At 40.4% G+C, this 21978-nt stretch overlaps 1 protein-coding gene across 8 annotated transcripts in view; it reads right to left on the bottom strand.

Moving 5' to 3' along the window:
- Window positions 1-21978, bottom strand: part of KIAA0586 (KIAA0586 ortholog) — a 66460-nt gene that overhangs the window by 1084 nt on the left and 43398 nt on the right. For 5 of the 8 annotated variants that reach the window (XM_068682413.1, XM_068682417.1, XM_068682415.1 and 2 more), the window contains exon 30: window positions 21869-21950. The exons of 2 other annotated variants lie outside the window; for them this stretch is intronic. In XM_068682413.1, coding sequence (XP_068538514.1) covers window positions 21869-21950 — 82 coding nt within the window. Of the gene's footprint in view, window positions 1-20239; window positions 20381-21868; window positions 21951-21978 lie in introns of those variants that run through there. One more of the 8 variants, XM_068682419.1, reaches the window with a different exon arrangement.

The raw sequence follows: 21978 nt of genomic DNA, 5'->3' as shown, positions 1-21978 counted from the left end.
AAATCAGGCTAGAGAAAAGGCACAAAGCAGGGCAGGAAAAATGGCACTGGATGAATAGCATAGCATTCACAGAGCTACAGGAAGAGTATTTGGAGATTTCAGGTGTCCTTGGGATATTTATTTTAAATGCAGCAGCTACAAGCAAAACAAACATACACGAGTCAGTGTTCAACAGCAAAGGCTCTCCTGGTGTTTGTTCTTATTCCAGTAAGCCATAACAATTCTCCCTTCCTCTATGATAGGCTAGGTAATTAAAACACTATTTTCTCAATGAAAAAAAGTTCTTTCACCCCAGTTAATTATCTACTCTGTCACTGTAGTAGTAATCGGCTTTCATCTGACTTGTAGCGAAGCACGCTTCAAATGACTAATTAAAACAACAAAACCCCACTGCAAAAATAAAGTTTCATTGGGTGTTTTTCATGCTCGAGCAGCTGCCAACAGCCTAGGAAGTCAAACACGAACGAAGCCAAAGATGGTAAAGCCAGTCCATGGAGCACCCTGTGCCAGCACGGGGAGGCTCTGCAGAGGTAGCAGGAGCACCAGAGTATTTTTGTGTCTCCTGGGAGCCACCACGCCACCTCCCTGTCTCAGCGATTTACACACTTTGCAAGAAGTAACATCCAAAGTTTCACTGCCTACCCTCGCTTTATGGACTGCCTTCTTCATTACCAGCCCGAAACCCTCCCCAGAGTTTGTGTTGGCATGGGCCCGAGCAAATTAACACACGGGCAGTGAGAAGCCACGAGGAGCTCAGCATCTTCTGAACGTTACTCAAAAGCACATTTACGGTAACACCCCAAAGATGTGCAAGGAACGTATGCGTTTTGCTTTTCCAGAAGTCATTCCATGAGCTTAGTCTGTAACCATGCAAAAATAGGTTATTCAGACCACGAACAGAAGAAAAGCAAAGGGTTTATTTGGTCAGACGTGAAGCTGACACACAGTAAAAGATGTGGATGTGTAATGCCCAAGGAAGCTCTGTAAATCATCCTAGACGCTAAAGCAACCCTCCGACACTATATGGAGTTTGATGCTTTCAAAGCTTGACTTTGTTCATAATTTCCAGTCATGTCACATTCCATGAGGTCATTGTTTCAACAGCTGTTTTCAGGTTTATGGAAAAAAAAAAGAGGGTGGGAGGTATAAGAAGAATATCTCCTTATCCCAAGGCTCAGTAGTAACTTCACGAGCATTTGATTCTGGGGTGCTGAAAGACCGTATCATATCAGTCTACATTCTTCTTAACACGTACTCTACTCCATTTTACAGATACAGTGTAGTTCCATTTTTTGATAGATATAAAATGCTAAAAGGACAGAGAAATCAACAGAGTATTTCCATCTACTTGCTCAACTGAAAAATCAACAGGTCCCACGTTATCCAAATACCCTTAAAGATAAGCTTGAAAAAATACCCAAAGCAAACACTTCCCTTTCTCTAAAGGAAGAAATCTGAAGTCTTTGACTTTGTAAGATACAAGCAAAAAATACGCAACTTTCAGCACTTTAACTATAAAAAATGATGGGTATCCCATTTCAGCTACTCAACAGCCTCTACTCCATGACTGTAACTTTCCAGGACAGAAAGCTGCTAGTCCTACGCTCTACGTGGGCTCAAAGATGCAACTATGACGTTACTTTCATGTGCACTTTATCATCGTCACCTCTCACTTAATCTAACCTCTGGCATCCACAGTGCAAACGTTTTAAAAAACACTTCCATATATACATAGAGATGTCTCTGTGAAGAAATACACAAACGCTAGCACACTTTTAAATGCTCATATTTATGCTTACGTAGGTGTTTTTAAGCATGCATATGTACTGATGTCTGTAGTGGGCTTTTGCTGTACATCAGTGAGAGTTTGCACAGCCTTTGGCCAGCCCCTCCTTTAACACCGTGATATTCCATTTTATTTTTCCCCCCATCAGAGAGCAGCTCATAACCAATACAAAGTTGGTTTCCTCTTACACACTGAACTTTTCCCAGCCGCAGATATGCAAATAGCAATGGTTATAATCTCCTGATACGCCATAAAAATCGCACGGAAAATTCCTCCGCTTACAAGGCAAAGCAAGGCACGGGCAATCTTCACAGCTTTTTCCTCTTTGGAAGCTCTGGAAATACTCAATATAATTCTGTAATCACATACGTCGATGTAGTTATAAAAATTTTCCTTGTTAAAATCCAATAAGTGGAACGCGGGACCTAAGGTGCCCTCCGTTCCTCCAAATTCCCCGTCACCACCTAATAGGATACATTCGTATAAACTGTGAAAGCCAACACCCCTCCTGAGTGCGCGAGGGTCTTCGGCTGGTGGAAACTCAGCGGTGACTGGAAACATCTTGGTGACCCTGGGATGGAAAAGGTCAGGTTTCAGATTAGGGATTCGTCCCGGGCTCGGCAATCTATAACAAACTCGTGTACGGTACTAAATTTCCAGATCTTTGTTTAACAGAAACATAAAAATTAATGGTGTGTCAACCATCCGGTGACCTGTGAAGGGAGTTTTTCCTCTACGACGTACCGTCACCCAGCGAGCATGCGATGTGCAAGTGCACCGTGAATGTGTGCCAAATGGAAAAGGAACTGAAACACACTGAAGGGAGGCTTGGTTACCAACACCATATGGCAACAATAAGAACAAAGAAAAATGTTTAAATCTTTCTCTTTAAATTTTTCTATTTGGCAAAATGAAAAGACTAAACAAGTCTGACTTTTAAGCCAAATAAAAACCATGTGCTTTAACTCCTTAAGGTCAGTGTCCATGCGTTGAATAAAACTTCCAATTTTAGTCTGTCGGGAGGTAAAGCAGACCCTTATCTCATAGACGATGAGTGCTATCTTCACAGACAATGAATAGGGAGGACCAGGACCCAGGTTATTGTTTCGGTATAAAACCGGAGCTGTAATTACTGTAATTACCTGCATATGACTTCCTGAAATTTATAAACAACCAGCACCCCCCAGAACCCTCCCTCTACTCTCTATCTGATGTAAAAACTGAAGCAGCTAACTTCTAGAGCAAGAATAAACTTCCAAGCACATGAAAAAAGGCAACGAGAATGCAGCACTCTCATTCCTTTAACAGCGCGGGGTAATCTCAATGGCTTGTTTCTTCTTCTGCCAGCTTCCAGCTGCTTCACTTTGTTTATTACCGACTTCAAAGTTTCAGATGCTGTCCTGTCCCGACAAATAACTTCCTCCAGATGGCATTATCTCAAGTGTTCAGGGACAGCGGAGCACCTGCAGATCTATAATTCAGTATCTCAAAACCTGCAATGAAATGCCTTAATATTTTTTTTCCTCTGTCATTCCCCCCCCTTTTGCTTTTTCCCTATAAAAAAAAGGTCTACATCTGAGATATAGTTGCAAGGACAGAGTTGTCAGAAATTCTTTACGGTAATGACTGGTAAGTAGAAGAATATCTACGAGCCCAAAGATAACTGAACCACTACAAGTAGAAACATTTATCTACTCCTCTTACCTGTAACTAAAGATGTGAGATATGTATTGGGGGCACCAATGTGTCTCCTATCTATTTCTCCATGGATTTCTGTAGGGTAGCAAAAAACCCCACCAACACACTCATTTTCATACCTGCTCATAGAAGTAAGCTACCAGGAACATCAACACAAGAAGCTGGATCTTCTGCAAAATCCAAATATTTCCAGCCTTGCTGGGCTGACGTATATTGATAAGAAACACCCATATTTTGATGTAAGCAATTCAGAAGGCTAAAGTGAAAGAGAAAACACACTGCAGTGTCAGTCATGTTACTAATTATAAGGAGCAGTATTTCCAGTCCAAACTCAGGTCTAGCTAGACCCCATATATTGGCTTCATAATTCAGGGTTTCTGGAATTTAATGGTTTACACAGTTGAAACCTGGTACGGTAAGGGACCGCTCACACGGCCTCAAGATGGCAAAGAATACAACATTCTCAGAAATGAGCACGACCATCAACAGTTTCTCAAATAACCCGGTCGTTTGGACGAAATTATTCTCCATTCATTAGACACGATAGGTCCTCTGTTCTTCCAGCCCTGGCCCGCTTCCACCTTGAAGTCATATGCATATTTCTGTTATTATGGAGATGTCCTTCCTCGGCTCTGCCAGAAACAAAGCGAAAATGTTTAAGCACGTGTGCTTTTTAGGGCAGGGACTCTTCTCGTTGTGTAAGCACATTGCTTACACAAGGCCCTCGACTGCAGGTCAGACCGCTGGCTCCTGCTAGGACTGAAACACAAAAAGCAACAGCACAAGATGCTCTGCAAGGGCAGGCGACTCTGTTCTCTATCCCCCAAACAGCCTATCCCCAGCTTAACCAGCTTCATGACAAACAGGAAAGACTCTAGGCAAACTTAGGCCAAATTTCCAGGGCTAAGTTACATGAAAGGGATAGATTTACAACTCAAAGCCATCAGTTATTCTACAAAAATGGACTGACATCTGTAGGGCCGGAGCCAAAAATGTCTGGATCTAAAAGCACGAGTCGACTGCTTGAGCTGAAAAAACACAGTTTCATTCTCAGAGGCTTCAGCCAAGTCATAAACCCCATAAGTGGGCTACAGCCACCAGAGGAGACAGAAAAATATATAGTACGAGTTCAGTCGAAGTTTTGACCTAAACTTGGCAAATTCCATCTTCACATGGTGTAATGTACTTACAGAAACCGTGTGTACTAATGCACAGAGAATAAACACGCACACACACACAAGCTTTTCTTTTTTTTGTTTGTTTGTTTAAGCCGTAATGTATATCCTAGCCATAAACATTGCTGAAAAGAAAATAAATCAGATCCCGAGTCAGTAAAGGAGGGTGGGACCCAGGCTAAGCAGCTAACAAATATTTCAAAGCAGAATACTTGAAAATGGTTTTTCCTCCTCTCAAGTCTGAGTTCAAGGTTCAGTGGTTTTCCAAAACATGTTATATTCCCACCACCAGCAACACTAAACAGAACAAAAACTAGAAATACATAAAATAAACTAGAACCAGATTTTTCAAAATCCTAATACAGTTGCAAGAGACCGGTAGGGAAGGGCAGACAGAAAGCAGCTCCAAAAACATCTAGGAATGAGATTGCAGAGTTTACTAAATAAATATTTCCTTTTGGTGACTAAAATCTCCTCTACTCCCTGAGATCTGGCATCGTTTGCTCTGCAGAATATCTCATTGTTTAACAATGAGGTTCCCCAGCCATATCTCTTGCTGTTGCTTCCCAGCAAACCACTTCCAAAAGCTGTGTAACGATCTTTCCATATAGCTACAACATTATTAATACGAAGAAGAAATATTAAAAGTCATCTTCAATGGTCCGTATGGAAGCCTGGGGTTTTTTGGACGTGCGAGCGGCTGGAAAGAAATCACCATTTGGGAACTTTTTAGCCTTGCTGCTTCTTGATGGCAACCATTTTCTTGTGGAAGAAGAAGAGGAGGGGGCTGCAGTAAACCTTGAAGCAGCAGGTATTCAAAAAATTGTAATTATTCAGAAGTAAAAGAGACAATGAACAAACAGGAGAAGGAGCCGGCCCATCACCAGTCCAGAGTCTTTGAAAAATCACTAGGAAAACATGTAGCTTGTGCAAGGCTGGGGGGGAGAGCAATCTCTAAACCCACAAGAGAACCTAGGTAACAGCTGGTGGAGTTGGGAAAATCTGACAAGTGATAATTAAAAAACAAATATCTCCTAGATACTATTTTTTTTTTCTACTTTCTGCAAAATCTAACAGGCAAGTGGAAGGGAAGGCAATTTTAAAGTACGGTGATATAAAACTAATATATTTAGCTCCATTATTCACACCTTCATGTTTTGGGGATCCAAAATGCCAGGTGCTGAAGCAAATTAAAGAAGCCCAAAAGAAAACGGACTTATATGATCGAGAGCAGGAACGCAGAGCAAATTGTAAAATGAACTTACGCAGACCTCCCTCAGGATGCAGAATCACTCACTACAGTCCTAGCAGTAGGCCTGGCTCCCCTGAGACCTCCTATCTTTACATATTAATTGCAGTAATACTGCCAGCAATACTGCCTCCAGCTTATCTACATCATACCACAGCGCTAGACATAATAGCATTCAGAGCCTACATGGGGAGTGGCAAGGGAAAAAAACCAAAGCACCTATTTAATTCTTGAAAGTTACACGTCTTGTTTTTATTTTAAAATAATTAAGCAGTAATTTACACGTGCAATTGGAGCTGAACAAACAAATGCAATCTTGTTTCTCCATAAATCAGGGCTGCAGCGGGTTTGAAAACGAGCATCTTCCAGGATAATGAACGATGGGTGTCCCAGGGAGGGAATTCCCTAAGTAAATGAAGTTCCCTTATAGGTTTTCATAGTGGCCAGAACACATTTTGGGTTCCTCCAGAGCCTGTTTCTGCCTCAGAAGTTTTGTTCAGATCAGTTTGGCCTAGGCAGGAGGTCACCAGCAGTAGGATGGCTCTCAGGCAGCCTTTGCCATGCGGTGTCCATAGCACTCGGGATGTGTGTTCGAGGCAAATGATGATCCCTACTTATCAGACAGGTTCCCTACATCGCAGGTCAAGACCGAGCATGTTCTCCGCAGTGGTGTTTGCACTGCATCTGCTTACTAAACATGGCACGCTCCATTAGCTCCTCAGCTACGTGACTATTAAAACAATTGTTAGGAATGTAAGAGAACAACTTTCGGTGAATGTGGGAGAAGTCACAAGCTGCTTTCTGTCACTTGAAACGTGATGGGAGCCCTTGATGTGCTCTCTCTCTCACACAGACAAGAGGGCTTCCTGGGCAGGAGGTTACATCCCCTGCAGCCACGGCAGCAACACACACCCAGGTCACAATGCAGGCTCTGGGATGGACATCAGGAAGAAAAGAGAGAAGTTTCTGTACCACACGGCCCCTCAGGCTCTGCTGCAGGGCAGAATTTCCTCACTGCAAGTCACTCTCCACAGGTACTGCAGTCACTAAACGCATCCTTAGCATAAAAACTTATAAAAGATACACACAGAACAAAAACCTGTTCAAATAACAACTTTTTTTTTTTTTTTTTTTTCTAGATGACCACTTCATCTCATTGTAGTTCTCTATCCTGCATACTTACACATTCACACAACCTCATGCATTTATTTTGGTGATTTTCACTTTCCAAGTCATGGGATTCTCCATATGGGAACAGTTTGCCATTACTGTACTATCCTTACAAAAATGTGCCTTATTAAAAAACCTATACCTACAGCACAATTAATCCAGTTTGGTAATTGCACCTTTTAAAAAGATCATTCCCCCTCCCCATGAAAACAAAGCAAAGCAAGGCAGAACCAATCCAGCCCTATACAGTTAGCATTTCTCTGATTTATTTCAATAAACACTGCAACATCTCTACACACACATTTCTAGCATGCATGTTGACAAAGTTAAAAGACTTCCTTTCAAGCCATTTGTTAAACAGCAGAAGATGGCCACTGTAGATCTTACCATTTATGCCGATCAATTAACTTTGAAGGAAGTATTGGCAATACGCAATTCTAGGAAGTCTAAGGAGGTAAATAATTTTTCTATAGCTCAAAAAGAATACCATACTAACCTACATAAGTAGCCATACTTTAAAATAAGAAAAATATTAAATGTCTTTACTGGAAGATCTGCTGGGAGACACTTAACACACAAGTGTCCAGACCCTGTTCTTACAAAGACCATCTAAGCCTCCTCTTGAAATGAATACCAACACGATGACGGGTAACACTGCCTCTACAACCTTGTGCCCTGGACCAGAGACTTGGAAACGTCTGACAGCAAATACCTCTTTTTTTACGGTGCTACTTTGACATTTGTTAAAGTCCAAAATGTTTAAACTTTGTGTAATAGACATGAGCATTCTTCCTAAAAGAAAAAAACAAAGGTGAGGAGGAGAGGAGAGGGAAACAAAAACCCAAGCACCTGTTACATGGGAAAGGACAAAAACAAAACCCCTTGGAACACGTGGGTGACTCTGACTGTTCAGGGTTGGAACTAGATGATCTTTAAAGTCCCTTCCAACCCGAGCCATTCTGAGTCTATAAAAAAGCTCACAAATAGCTCTAAATTGATAAAATCATTGAACTGCAGAAACACACTACTCTACAGCTAGGCAGCCTATTTAGCATACTCCCTAACCCTTCATGCACTTTACTACTTATTTTAAATGACACCCTTCCATCTCTGCTAACCGCTGTAAGAAGCAGGGAAAACACTGCTGATGCCCCCAGCAGCACCGTGCCTCTCGCAGATTTCTGCATGCCCAAAGGTCCCAACAGCAGCAGTGAAACCATGGACTGCTGCAAGTGACCCAGATGCTGCTCTGCACAGATCCCTGAGCAGCAGCGGTCTGGCAGTGCCCTCCGAGACATCAACATAACCATGTACGTTGGCTTCTCACCTGGACAGACGTCCTTCACCTCCAAAACTGCACACACACAAAACTTGAAACTTCAAAGAAGCTGGCTGTGCTACCTGGTGGTGGTAATTCTTTTCCCTGCCCAGTGCCAACTTCCTTCAGAAAGCGTTGCTCTCTTTGACAGTCGCTTTTCCCAGTCCAAAGTGGTGGTGCCAGACTTGGCTCGCACTCAGTTCACCAACAGCTTTCTCCACTGCTTTGGGCCGTGTGATTAATATAGCTCGTAAGCAGCCTGAATGAAATTCATTTATCAATTGTCTGGGTTTAAATATTCCTGGCCACGATCTGGAGTGGAAAGGAATGCGTAGGGAAAGCAAGGAGTCGTGTGTGGGAGCGGTTTCCTTGCAGAGGTGCAGGATATTGTGTGCGCCACGACTCGTGCAGGTGAGCAGCACAGGTGCATGGTGCTAGAGCACACGCTGCACCTCCTGAATCCACGACTTGTACAGCATTTGTAGGAAGAGCAATTGTGGAAATTACCCTTAGAAAGCAACTTCTGGCAATGACATAAAAGCAGTTATTTGAGCAGTCCCCGTCTGCCACAATCACACACACTGTGCAGCAGTACAAAACACTCAAAGGTACAAAAACTCCTGAAAAGCTCTGCAGACCTCGAGTTGAGATGAGTTCGCACACAACACACAGTTCCACAAAACAGCAGCTGAAGCCTGGGACTTACAAGATTTGCAGGTGAAGAATTAGGATCTAACTTAGTTACATTATGTACCTCAGGTGCGTGCCAGGCTATACAAAATGTTAATACTGGAGAAAATCATGTATGAGTCATTTTGGTCCGTAAGTAGATTTTAAAGCATCTTATGGAATTTAACATCTCTCCAGTAAGTTACTTGAAGCCAATTCATTCGTATCACATATGTATTACACACATACCTCCACACTCCTAAGTGTAGGAACACTTACTCTGCAAGTACCAGATACATCGGTCTGCTTCCCTGCAGCTTCTGCACACAATCATGGAAGGATCGGAAATTTTAAACACGTTATCCATTATTTTATTTCTTTCTTTCCCTCTCTTAAACATGGGCTATCACGAAAGAACCGATTCCAGAATACACTTAAAATTCACTACATAGACAAGTTTGGTGACACATTTCCCCTCATGACCATTCTGTCAGCTATATGGCTGCACTGCCTGCACAAGAGCAGAAAAGAACATCTACATTAGAGAACAACACTTCAATGTCACTGTTATTTGATATATATATATATATATATTTAATCTTTAAGGTCTCTGAGAACAGGACTGTCTCCTACGACACGGGAAGCCTGGCAGAAAGGGGCCTGGATCACACCTGGAGCCCCTCACGGTTCTGTAATGCAAACTGCCACACAGCTTTGCTGCCCAGGTTACAGTGAGTTCTCCAGCCCTTCCCTGCTCCTTCAGGAGAGAAATAAACAAGTTAATGCAGACTCAGTGTTCACTGCTCTTTATTTTCGGGGAATTGCTTTGAAAGTGAGTACAGTAGTAGCCAAGGTGCAGCATTATTCATACAACCTACATTTATCATGCCCAGAAAGTTTCCTGTCTACTGCTGGAAATGTATTCTAAATCTGATAAGAAAAATCCCCATTAAGAATCATTTGCTTGTTTAATTTTCACTTATTGAGCTTTAATGTACCATAAAAGTAAGTAATAACAACAGTGCCTTAAATAAATATCGCTTGTCTTGTACTCATTAATGTTTTAGAAGAGCACGTAACTGCCTCTAGATACAGGAAGCCGCTGGAAAATAAAAACTAACCAATCATATAAACCAAAGTAAGAGCTTTAAAGAATTTTTTGTCGAGGCCTGAGTTCAACAAAAATGTATTCTGTTCACTGTACACACGACACCGATGGGAATAAGAGCCAGTTCAAGTTCTAAGTTACCATTACTTGGGTAATAGCTTCAAGCTGCAAGGCACAGCTGTATAGGCCCAGCCAGACAGGCTATCACAGCAATGCTTTGATAGCATGGGGCCCTTAAGTGTCAGGATATAGAAAAGGCAGCAGTTGTTGGCTGTGAAAACAGTCTGATACAAACCAGATGGGGACTTACTTGATGGGCAACACAAAGGAAAACAATTGGCTCATTCAACAAAGTCAGGCCACTGCCCCAGAGAATTAACAGAAGACAATAACAGTCAACCAGAGTTGATGCAAACAAGAAACAGCCATGTGGTTATGGTTTAAGGAATTGTTTCTCCTCAGACTAAACATAAAGTTTTGATTTCTAATTCTTATATTCATTAATTTCAGTCCAGTTTACAAGCACCCTCTTCCTCCAAAGCCGTCCGTGTAATTCATTTATGTAGCACCAGCCTTCACACACCTACTTAAACAGAAAAAAATTACATGACAAAGAAGGCTGTATTAATCTAATGTTTCCTGAAGAATGCCAAGACCTCAGACAACTTTCTGAACTGTGTCAAACAACATTGCAGATGAACAGCACACAGCGTGTTATTAGACACACTAACTCTGAGACATTTGCATGAATACAGCAGTATATTTACCGATTCGTTCCGATTTTAAATGAATAAAGCCCACTAGGTCACATGCTGAGTTACTGGCATACAGATGTCTTCCAGTTTTGTGCAGAGTTCTGTGTTTTTATTTATTTTACTTTCTCAGAAGTAAACTTCAGATCAATTATGTTACCACATAACAGTCTTGTTTGTCAGGCTACAGTGGAAAGTCTATTAAAAAAGCTATTATCAAGCTTTTTTGGAAACAATCACAAGTTTAAAAAACAGCTATTTCAGCCATAACTCAAAAAATCCCCAACCCTTTCAGTTTGAGAAACATGTTTGTAGAAGATTATGGTCCAAAATCTTAATTGCTCTTGCTGTTTTATTACAGGAAATATAAAAGTGACATGTGCAAAGGTATTTTGATTACAAATTACTTACAGAGATTGCACAATAAGTCAGACCTCTAAGGGCCTTCTGCAATTTCACTCTCAGACTGAAAACATCTGAACTTTCTTTTCATACACTTCAAAATGCTCGCTCGGGCAAGCTCTGTGCTGCAGTGCTCGGTACGTAAGGTTGGACAGCACATCCTCGGGGTACCCCAGCAAGCGCACCTACAAAATGTGGTGACGAACAACGTCCTGGATGCCTTAAATCCCATCGTCCTGGGATCCGTCAGCCTCGGTGCACCACCACACATCTCCTGAGCTCCACTACTGCTGGAGATGGCTTGATTCATGGATTTCTGAGCAGTGTTGGATGAAGTAAACATCTCCTAAATATACCGCCTACAACGGGTATGCATGCAGAATCCTCTTCTTTATTAGAGCTTCACTTCCCATGCAGACTGGCAAAAATTGCTGAGTTAAAGAGCTGAGTGTATGGCTATTTAACAGCCAGCACTGGATAGACAGAGCTAGGGAGTTTGTCCTAAAAGGGAGGAAAGGACTTACTGAATTAACAGAGTATGGGGTCAGGGGCTCGCTGTTGTCCTGAGTGGTTCTAACTTCTAGCTGCTGGGGAGCTCGAGCCCGTGAGCACGGTTTTATTTCAGAAAAGACTGTAGGTAGAAAAGGACATTTTTCCTTCAGTTTCCTGCCGTAAGCACGGAGCCAACACTCTAACAAAGCCGTTGTGTGCTGCGCTCTGTCTGAGCTCAGACATCTCTCCAGCAGGACCGCGAGGCTCCTTTCCAAAAGCGCAGCCAAATTCTTGAACCCCCCGATGAAGGGGCGGGTTGTCACATCGTAGCAGAGAGGATTTCGCCTGCAGTGCTGCTATTATTCATTTTGCACATCATATATAGTAGGGTCAGGACGCATTCTTTTTACATACAGCTGAAACTTTGGCCTGAGTCCCTTCGTTAGGCCCTCTCCAGATTAGGAACCCCAGGAACAGAGCAGCCTTTATCAGCCCCTAACCACAGAGATACCGCCTGTCTTAGCCTCGCGTTTAAAAGCAGATGAGAGAGGAGCAAAAATCTCTCTAAATCCCACGTCTGCCTGCACAGGCAAACCCCAATGCTTCTATAGCTCTTGTAAAAATGGTTTTAGACAGCGTTAGTCAGAGAACGCCTCCACAAAGGGCTGTATGCAGAGGCCAGCTGGAGCAGGGGGAGGCACGACTGGCCGTCCATTAACGTGAGGACTCTCAACAGGAAACTCTTTCCCCCCTCTTTTCTTTCTTTTTTTTTTAAAAAAAACAACTCAGGAAGGAAGCTTCATCTTCAGAAACAAGCGTTCCCTGTGTAATCTCGCTGCTTGCATGCCTCTAGGATCGGTTCCAATTACCGAAAGCAGCAACATGCACTTTAAAGAAGCTAATCGTGTATTTACACTGTAACACAAGCGAGTAAATATTTCCCATTTATTAATTGTGATTTACATAACAGCGCACAATGGCAGCTGTTAAGTAAATAAAACAATTTTCTCAAGATCTGTAATTACGGTTTTAGGATTATAAAAACAAACTGAAAAAAAAAAAAAAAAAAAACACCAAAAACCAACAGAAATGAAGCAACTGCCAGCAAATTCCATGCCTCGTACGTCCACTGAAGATATGGTGGCCTGACCAGGGACAGAAACTGCAGCTGTTGTGCTGTCTTTAAACCAAACACAGCTCTGCCCAAGTCTTGCAATAGGTGCAGTGCAGAAAACGAGGCCACAGTATGCAACGCTGAGATTACTGCTTTACTGTAACAACAGAGGTAGGATGCAGATCAGCAGGTCGCACCAGATTAAGCCTAACCTGCTTTGAATGCATAATTTTGACCCAAACCGTAAATGTGATTCTACCTGACTCTGTGTGGCCTGTGAGATGCACATTTTCATTCTTTGCTTATGGTTGATGATGGATTATTTTGCATTACAGACGCGTGCCTATCTGACACTAAAGAAGGAAGTGTTAATAGAAAGTCAAAGTCACGCTGTACACAAAGAGAAACAGTCACCTCCCTGCAGCTAAAGCGTTGGGGAAAAACACATTTTACAGAACTGCTACAAATTTTGTGTCACACTCAGCGACTTGCACTCAAGTTGTTTAGAAGTGTGCTTAAAAACAGCTCTTCCTGCTTTAAAAGCAAAGCAGAAGCTTTACATTAGGGAAGAAAAACAGTCTCCAAGTGACAAGAGATACACAAAGGTTCTAAATCTAAATTAAGATTTTGAAGGTGTACTTTTTTTTTTTTTTTCCTGAAAGACAGCATTCATGATGAAAACCAGAACACAGTAGCCCACAGACAAAATGTAACCCATCTCCGTTATTTACTACCGTTCCTTACAATTGCAGCCACCGAAAGCACATTTGAAACAGGTATTTCAGGGACGAGAAACTCTGCTATTTTACTTTCAAAATGAGTTTTATGGAAGATAAAAAGTGCTTTAGCCAAGCCTTACATCTGCACATATTCAACCCTTATAAAATGGAGTCCCACATGCAATCTCGGCAGAGAGCAACAGGTCACACATTACATCTTCAATCTTCACTCACCAGTCCTTACCCCATTTTGAAGAAGAAAGCTACTTTGGCAGACTGCATTTTCTCCCAATCAGCATGTTATCAAAGAGGAACAGTGCAATTATTTATATAGTATTCCTGATTCGGAAAACTTCCTAAATAACATTTACTCTAGAGCCTGTTGCCTTACTTGAAAGCTTCCTCTGCTCCTAATTCTAAGCAATTAACCTTGACATGGCCTATCTTAACGTGGGCACTGCAAAGATTTCATATTCCATTATGGGCAGTCTTTGTATCACTGTATGGAGAAGAAGGTGATAGAAAAGCCTGGCCTCTGTTCAATGCATAGAATAGGTCTGCTTACTCCTAAAGGATCCACAGAAATGAGTAAAATAAAATACATAGGTAACTACACTGTTCATGAACATGAGAATTGCCTGTAAGTCAAGCCCTCTCACAATATAATAAGCAGTAAAATTAAAAAAAACAATAATGTTACGATTTGACTGTGGACACCAATCATCTAAATATCCATCTTTATTGGCTAGTTCGGTTTTATTAAGAGCAACTTCACAGCTATGCCTTGCCTCGGCTAGCAGGGGAAAAATTTACAAAGCATTAAAAAAGAAAAAAGAAACAAGTTTAATGGCTGAGAATGACAGCGTTTGTAAATCCCTCATTCCCTTTATAAAAGAGGTTTGCAGGCAAAGACTGTGGATTATTCATCGCTCGCATTAAGCTACCTCCACACGCTGTATGTACCGTTGTCCTGGTAATTTCTCCTCTACCCAGGCGTTCCTCACACAAACAGCTGGCTCCTTCTGATTTTGATAGAGTGCTTTAAAAAGCTGAACCGAGAGCCTTTGAAGAACAGGTAGAGCTGAAGGGTGTCCAGCTGCCCCTGCCCAAGGCTCAGCACAGCCAGGAAAGCAGAAGCTGATCATCCTGGTGCTTTTCTCTCAGATGCTTACAAGCCACGAAATTATAAAGGGCAATATCTGCTTCCTCTGCCAACCAGAAAAATAAAACAAACCCTTTGTACCGAGGAGAGAAAGCCTACGTTTCTCCTATTACTGTGCTGTAAATGTTTCTTCGAGCTGAAATACATGCTTGTAATGCTCTTTGTCTTCTTCTGTCACCATTCAGTATCCACACAATGTGTCACCAGCCTTAAAGACTTCCTGGCCTGATACCAGTGCCTTCTAAAAAAGAAATGCAACTTCCACACTACAAAGGAAACGTGAGATAAGAGGCTTTCTGAAATGCCTGCTAACCCAGTCCAGGATGGTCATCCTAAGGGATCCTATAGTGAAACCCACCGAGTGAACCAACTGGAGTCGGTCTAGCTGAGATGGCTGGGACGGGTGCTAACTGCTGCTTAAAAGGATGTGTAAAGGGACTTCAGGCTCTATACAACAGAGCAGCACGTTCACGAGAGACTGTTCTGATACCTGCCACGACCTGCTGCAACACACATGGCACACAGAGCAGCTCAGGATGCTCCCCTCCCAGCCACACACCAGGTCCTTCTTATAAACCATGGCACAGGGCTGTGGAACCACTAATTTGCGAGAAACTTCTCCCTCCAGAGAAGAGCTAACTGGAAACAGCCCTCAGGCTGATGTAAGCACGAAGTACGTGGGGAGTCTCTGTCCTTAGGTGGCTTGCCCGAGCCCATTAATTTTGTGTGTGTGTCCCCCCTTTATATAAGCAATGTTTGCATGAAAGGGGAAAGCAGGTCAGCCCAGGCGGCTTGCTACCATCTGCTTTTATTCAGAGCTACTCAAGATCAGTGCCAGTGGGATCGGTGCCCATTTAGGAGGTTTATTGTGTGTGTTTATTTTTTGCTCTTTACAATGAAGGCAACAGCAATTACTGTAAGTTTGTAAAAGTGCATACAAATCATAATACACAATACAAAGCTGCTTCAGTCAGATCCCAGCGTGTTTACACATCCTCCACAGGCTGTGAGAAAGGCAGCTTTGGCACAACTATTTGGATAGCCTGGTGAGGAGTGTGTTAGTGTCCAGGAGATCTGAGCCTGTATCAAAGCCATACCTTGCCTGCAATGCACGGCACCTCCGATGGATTCACCAGCACATGAGAAATACACAAAAGAAAAGAGCACAGCATTTTAGTTTTGGTGCTTAGCTCCTGGCTGGATGAGCATCAGGGAAATTAGCAACGCTGCGGTAACCTACTTATATGAAATCCCTCTTTGCCAGCAGACAGGCTTACAGTAGGTGGATTTGCACAACTAGAAAGTGGAACTGGTTAAAAAAAAAAAAAAAAAAAATAAAGAATATCAAAAGGTAGAATGCCAAAGTGGAAATAGCAATTTCAAGCTCTCAGTTGGTATGTTACAATTCTCCTAAGAGTGGATATTCAGCAGCCAGAGGTTCTCTCTTCTTGCTGAGGATTCCACCTAGAATCTGCCCTGCCACTGGTACAAGATATAAAAAACAACCAAAGAATAAACAAACCTTTTAAATTATTTTTTTAAAGGAAAAACAGGGATAAAGCAGGGGGTGGGTGTCACATGCAGCTTAACAGAGCTGCCTGCCAGTGTGGTTCCAGCAGGTAGCCACAAGAGTTTAAAAAGCAAATGCAATTATAAATCTACAAAATTTAAAAACAAAACTAAACTAAACTAAACTAAACAAATCAGTAAAATTGGAAGGAAAATCCTTCAAATTATTAAGAAACACTTTAGAACAGAAGATCCAAAGAACCCTCTGGTGTCTCTGCCAGGAGGTGCATTCAGCCACACCAGATATCGCATGCTATTTTGAGGCAAAAAGGACATACAAACTCCAGAAGGTGCACAAGGATGCTCGATGTACTATTTCCATGCATTTTTCAGGTTCCCAGCATGAAAAAGGGACCAGTCCAGCATTACTAGCACACCATAACCCCAACTATGAATCAAGTACCAAGCTTATTTTTGTTACTGCCCCGAATTTCATGTTTATGATATATAAAATGTGCTTTGAGGGTTACCACATGTCACTGGATTAGATCACCTACAATTTTTTAAAATCTAAGCTTAGGGAGGGAATCAGATGAAAATTCCTAAATATTCAACTTGAGCCCCAGTAAATGTGAAAAAAGGCGAGTAAAAATCCAAGTATTTCACAGTCTCCAGAGGAAGAAACCCTTTAATTAGTGACGATGTCAGTATGAATGAGTTTTTCTTTCTCTTTCTGCTGAAAAAAAAAACAACTGGTGCTGAAATTTCAGTGAAAATCTCTATTGCTATGTACAGACCAAAGGAGGGACTTAGTCTCAGCACAAGGCCAGAAGTGCCTTACCAATACTTGGTAGTGAGGCAGTGCTGTCTCCCTCCGTGCCACTTAAGGAGGCACACAGTAAGAGGAGAACTCTCAGAAATAATTTCAACTTCTGAGAAGTTGAAGGAAATTGTGAAGTGACCAAAAACCTAATGCATGCAAATCAAAAATGAAAAGGGTCAAGTAAATACATGGTGTGCAAAGGACCACAGAGGAGAGGAGAGCATCTTCTTGAGCATGTCAGTCTCTAGCAGATCCTCATCCTGCAAGGCAGTATGAGACTGCTTGGCTCAGCTTTCTGTAGTAGAAACTATTTTTTGATTTTCTATTTCTCTGTCTGATTATTTGTATTTCGATAAAGATGCCTTTTGTCTGAAAAGTAATTGAGGTAATCAGTGCAAAAAAAAAGCAAACAGGTATAAATAACAGATAAATAATATTTACAAAACCTGAGAAATTCTAATCTACTGTTCAAAACACTCTAAGAGCCAAATACTGACTTATGGTAATTCAAACTAGAGACTCTGAAGTTTGCGACTGAGAATTTTATGTGGGGGTATTATGCAAAATGCAGAGATGCACATTTCTAATGCATATAACAGCTATGAAGAAAAAGCCAACAGCTCATGAAGAAAAAGCAAATGAGCCCTGTTTGAGAACTGGTGTTTCTGAGCACTTGGATCACCTAAAAGCTACTTAGAAAAAAGGCAGAGTTTCTGTGGGAAACACTGCTCTGTGTTTCCTGACTTGCTTGAATGTAAAATGTATTAACTGAATTATGTCAATGAGCCATCTGATAGCATGGGGAGGTAACTGCATGGGAAAGCCAGAGTCAAAATAATCCAGAAATGAGAGATCTGAAGAAGCATAGAGGAAAAAAAATAATCATGTAGAACTCTACAGCACAAACATTTGCTTGTCAAATGGCATAATTATATCTAATTGATTTCATGACTTCAATTTCCAGGTTTCTCCCTCAGAAATTAGTCCAATTCAAGGAACAACGTAGGCTACACAAACTAATCCTACCTGTCAGGTTGTGGTGGTGTGCTGCCTACAGTGTGAAAGAACAGCTCTATTTTGCTTCACTAGCTGCATTTTCAGGGTGCTTTGGACAATCTTTAGCAAAAGTCTTGAAAGAGATTCAGTCCAAAAAAAGAAACAGCAGGATATTACAGAGAAAGTAAACTTTCAATAGAATAGTTGTTAGGGGTTTGACCAAAACAGTTCCAGTTCCAAGAAAAAAAATAAAGACCTTTAGCCTTATCCTAATCTTCTTCCTTCCTATTGAAGCATCTGTTAGATATTTGCCTCATGCCACAGTAGTTTTAAGGAAAAAAATAACCCCAAAGCTAACTCAGAGCAATTTCTGGCTGAAGAAGAGAGGAAAATATTTAGTTATTTCGATTTTTTCAATCCAACATTATGTCAATGAGAACAAAGTAGCAGCCCATTTTTAAAATGGAGCAAAGATTCTGGAAGTTTGGTTGCTTTGTTGTTTTCTTTTTTGTATGTTTGTTTGTTTTAACATATATATATATATACAGAGAGAGATTATTTTAAAGGCTTCTTGCCCTCTTTTTCATTTATTGCACAGATCATCTCCTCTCACAAGCAATTGTGCAATCTCTCTGTGGCAATAAAGCCAATTGCTCAGTCTTCCAATATTACTTTCCCATGTACTTATGGCTGCCTGAATATAATGCACTAGCTAGAGATAAAAAGGAATTATTATCATGGAGTTATGCTCTCTAGGTACATTTTGAGAGTCTGTGCTATAGAAAAAATAATTAAGTGAAGAACATCTACACCTCTTGGTTCTGAGCTGCTCATATTAAAGTTTAAAAATGCTCTGCAGTCAAGCATTGTCACCTGTTCTTTCATTTTAATTTAAGAATTCTGAATTATGCTAATGCAAACCTTAGAAATGCTCGTATTCTGGAGATATGTACATTCACCAACCACAACAATTATTATCATATTAAATTTATGAAGATATATGAAAGACTGGTATAAAGATTAAAGGGTATTATAAAGCCAAAAATACATATGCATGTAGATTATATACTACAAATATATGTTTTCAAACCACTGTCTCCACTATGTCTAGAGAAGGCACACATTTCAATTAATAATACATTCAGGCTTTATTTTCAGTTGTAACTTTCAGGAGACATTACCCTTTCAGGCATGATATTGTAACAGTCCTACTGAACTTCAACTTTCATTAAAGGACATCAATCAACTTTCTTTCAGTAAAAACACATGTTCGCTGCAAACCACAAAAAATTCTTGTACAACAAAAGAAAGTTCTATCGTATATACATTTATGACCGTAGACAAAAGATAAATCAAGCCTTGTCATGTATTTATCAATTAAATAAAGCAAGGGATAATTTACATCCCATTTTAAGTCCAAAATAATTTCTCTTTTCCTCACAACACCCTGAATTCGCACTTTGTATCAGGGCTCCAGATTTTCTGATCTCTACTATTGATAAAACCACTTATCCTTGAAACTCTGAAAAAATACCTAAATGATTCTGCCTCTGGAATGCTTCTCCATTTTCAGTACTCGTTGTCCCCTTGCTATCTCAGTAAAGACAACTGTTTGACGTGAAGTTTAACAAACAGGGTGCTTTGATCTTACAGTAACAGATGTGCTTAATTTTCAAACGTATTTACTTAAACTCATGTACTCTTATCAAGTTGCAAGTTTTGTCTTTCAAATGATTCTTACTAATTTTTACCCTCCACCTTTTGACTAAGTTCAATGTGGTAAAGCTTAGCCAGGCAAGACCTTCTGCTTAAAGCTGACAGACAGTTGTTTCCATTTGCAAATCCTCTAGACTTTTATTGGCTCATTAAATATGTATACTATGAATGAGATTTAAATTATCCTTGTATATAAATCATCTTTTTTTTCTTTTGAGTTCCTCTCAAAGAAAATTGACTACTGCCATCTTGTGGCCAAACATTTTCATCTGACGATCTTGTACTGTGCTCAATTACCTTGTTTTACACTCCAGGTAATATTTTTTTTTAAGATAAATACTCCAGAAAGCAACAGATTTGATAAAAATATTTTATTTCAACTCCAGCTGTCTCCAATGCTTTACTCGATGATACAGGCTGGACGTGCTGCCTTGTTAAGACTTTGAGCCAAAGTTGAGGTGTGAGAGCCTGAAGTACTGTGAGGAAGATTACTTCGCCCTTCTTCCTCCTCTCTGACGCTTACTAGGAAGTAGTGGGGTAGAAGAAAAAGAGGAGGACATAACTATAACCACTAGTGAGGAAGACTGCTTTTAATGTTGGGTAAGGTCAATCCTAGGAGGCAGACCTGGCACATAATTTCCTTTTTTGCAATATAGAGGTGATACTCAATTTATTGGAAATTCACTTCCCTCAGACAATTCTGATTTAATGAACTGTAAAGATGTAGTATAGAAAGAGCCATTGAAACACTTTCCACCAATATTAAAAAAATGAAGTTTTATTTTTATTAATAATTTTATTAATAATTTATATTTATTTTCATTTAATAAATGAAATTTTTATTTACCCACCTTAAAAAACACATTGATAAATGTCTCTACAACAAAAGTTGTACATGCACTAAGATATGCCACCTCTGTAAGCTTTTCCACTAATTGTGCATGGAAGCTAAGTTTTACATTACTCATACCTTTCTTCTTTGTATGTAAACCTTGGTTTTGAAATTAGGTTCCAAGTACCATGACCATAACATTGGCCAAGGGCTTTTCTTACCACTTTTAGTTGGAGCATAATAATTCAGTCAGAATTATAATTCAATTAGATGTTTAAAAAAGAAGGGGAAAAAAAAAAAAAACAGAATGGAAGAAGTTCAAAGAATTATTTTTAAAAGGGTCTGCATGAAGAATTTGTCTATGTTATGGTGGAGCAATTATAATTCACATATTGTACACACACAGATTTTTAGATTCCTGTTCTTAGCACTTGCGATTAAAATTGCTATTTCTCATTCTATCACCTCCACAAACTTATTATCTGCTAACATAATTAAGTAGTGCAGTAATATGCATAGTTCATGTTATTCCAACACTACCTTGAACTACAATAAACAAAAAAATTCTCTGCCTCCCATGCACTATCATTAATACTTTTATCAAACACTGTTAAATAATCTCTGAAACAGAATGGTTATGCATAGATAGTGGTTTTCTTTTGTGACAGATATATCTGTTACACACTAGCTTGAAACCCATCTTAACCCAGGCCATTTTAACACTGAAAATCTCTATTTTTCTCACCTTTGCATGATCCTAATACTTTGTATTGTCTTTCAATTCTCCTCTAGTACCCCTGCATTTTTTCATGCGTGTGAACTACTGCCATCTATCACCACATTATGAGTATTTTGTTTGCAGAACAGCAATTAATGATTCAGTTGACTACATAATATGCACATTGTGAAGCTCTTGACAAATAAAAATTTAAATAAATCCTTAATTGGAAGGATTCTGATGACATATACAGACAGATGCATTTCTGACCTTTTTCGTGCACCCCAGCAATTACCTAAAGTATATACGCAGATTTGTACTGCATACAAACATTCAGAAATTTGGGAATTTCATAGTAATAAAAACGTTTTTTAAATCAGAACTTTAGTATACATGAGTATACAACAACAGAAGTTAAGTGCTTAACTGAAAGAACTGTGTTAGGTTATTGACAATTTACCTTCTTGCTGCATCTCTTCAGACTTCCTTCTCACATGAATTACTCGGGGTCTCACAACTTGTGCATCTCTTTGGCTCTCCTCCTACATATCATACATTAAAATCGTGTCA

Source organism: Anas acuta, chromosome 5 (assembly GCF_963932015.1).
Source record: "Anas acuta chromosome 5, bAnaAcu1.1, whole genome shotgun sequence".
Classification (NCBI taxonomy): Eukaryota; Metazoa; Chordata; class Aves; order Anseriformes; family Anatidae; genus Anas; species Anas acuta.
The sequence above is the reverse complement of the archived record's forward strand: the minus strand, read 5'-3'. Positions and strand labels throughout refer to the sequence as shown.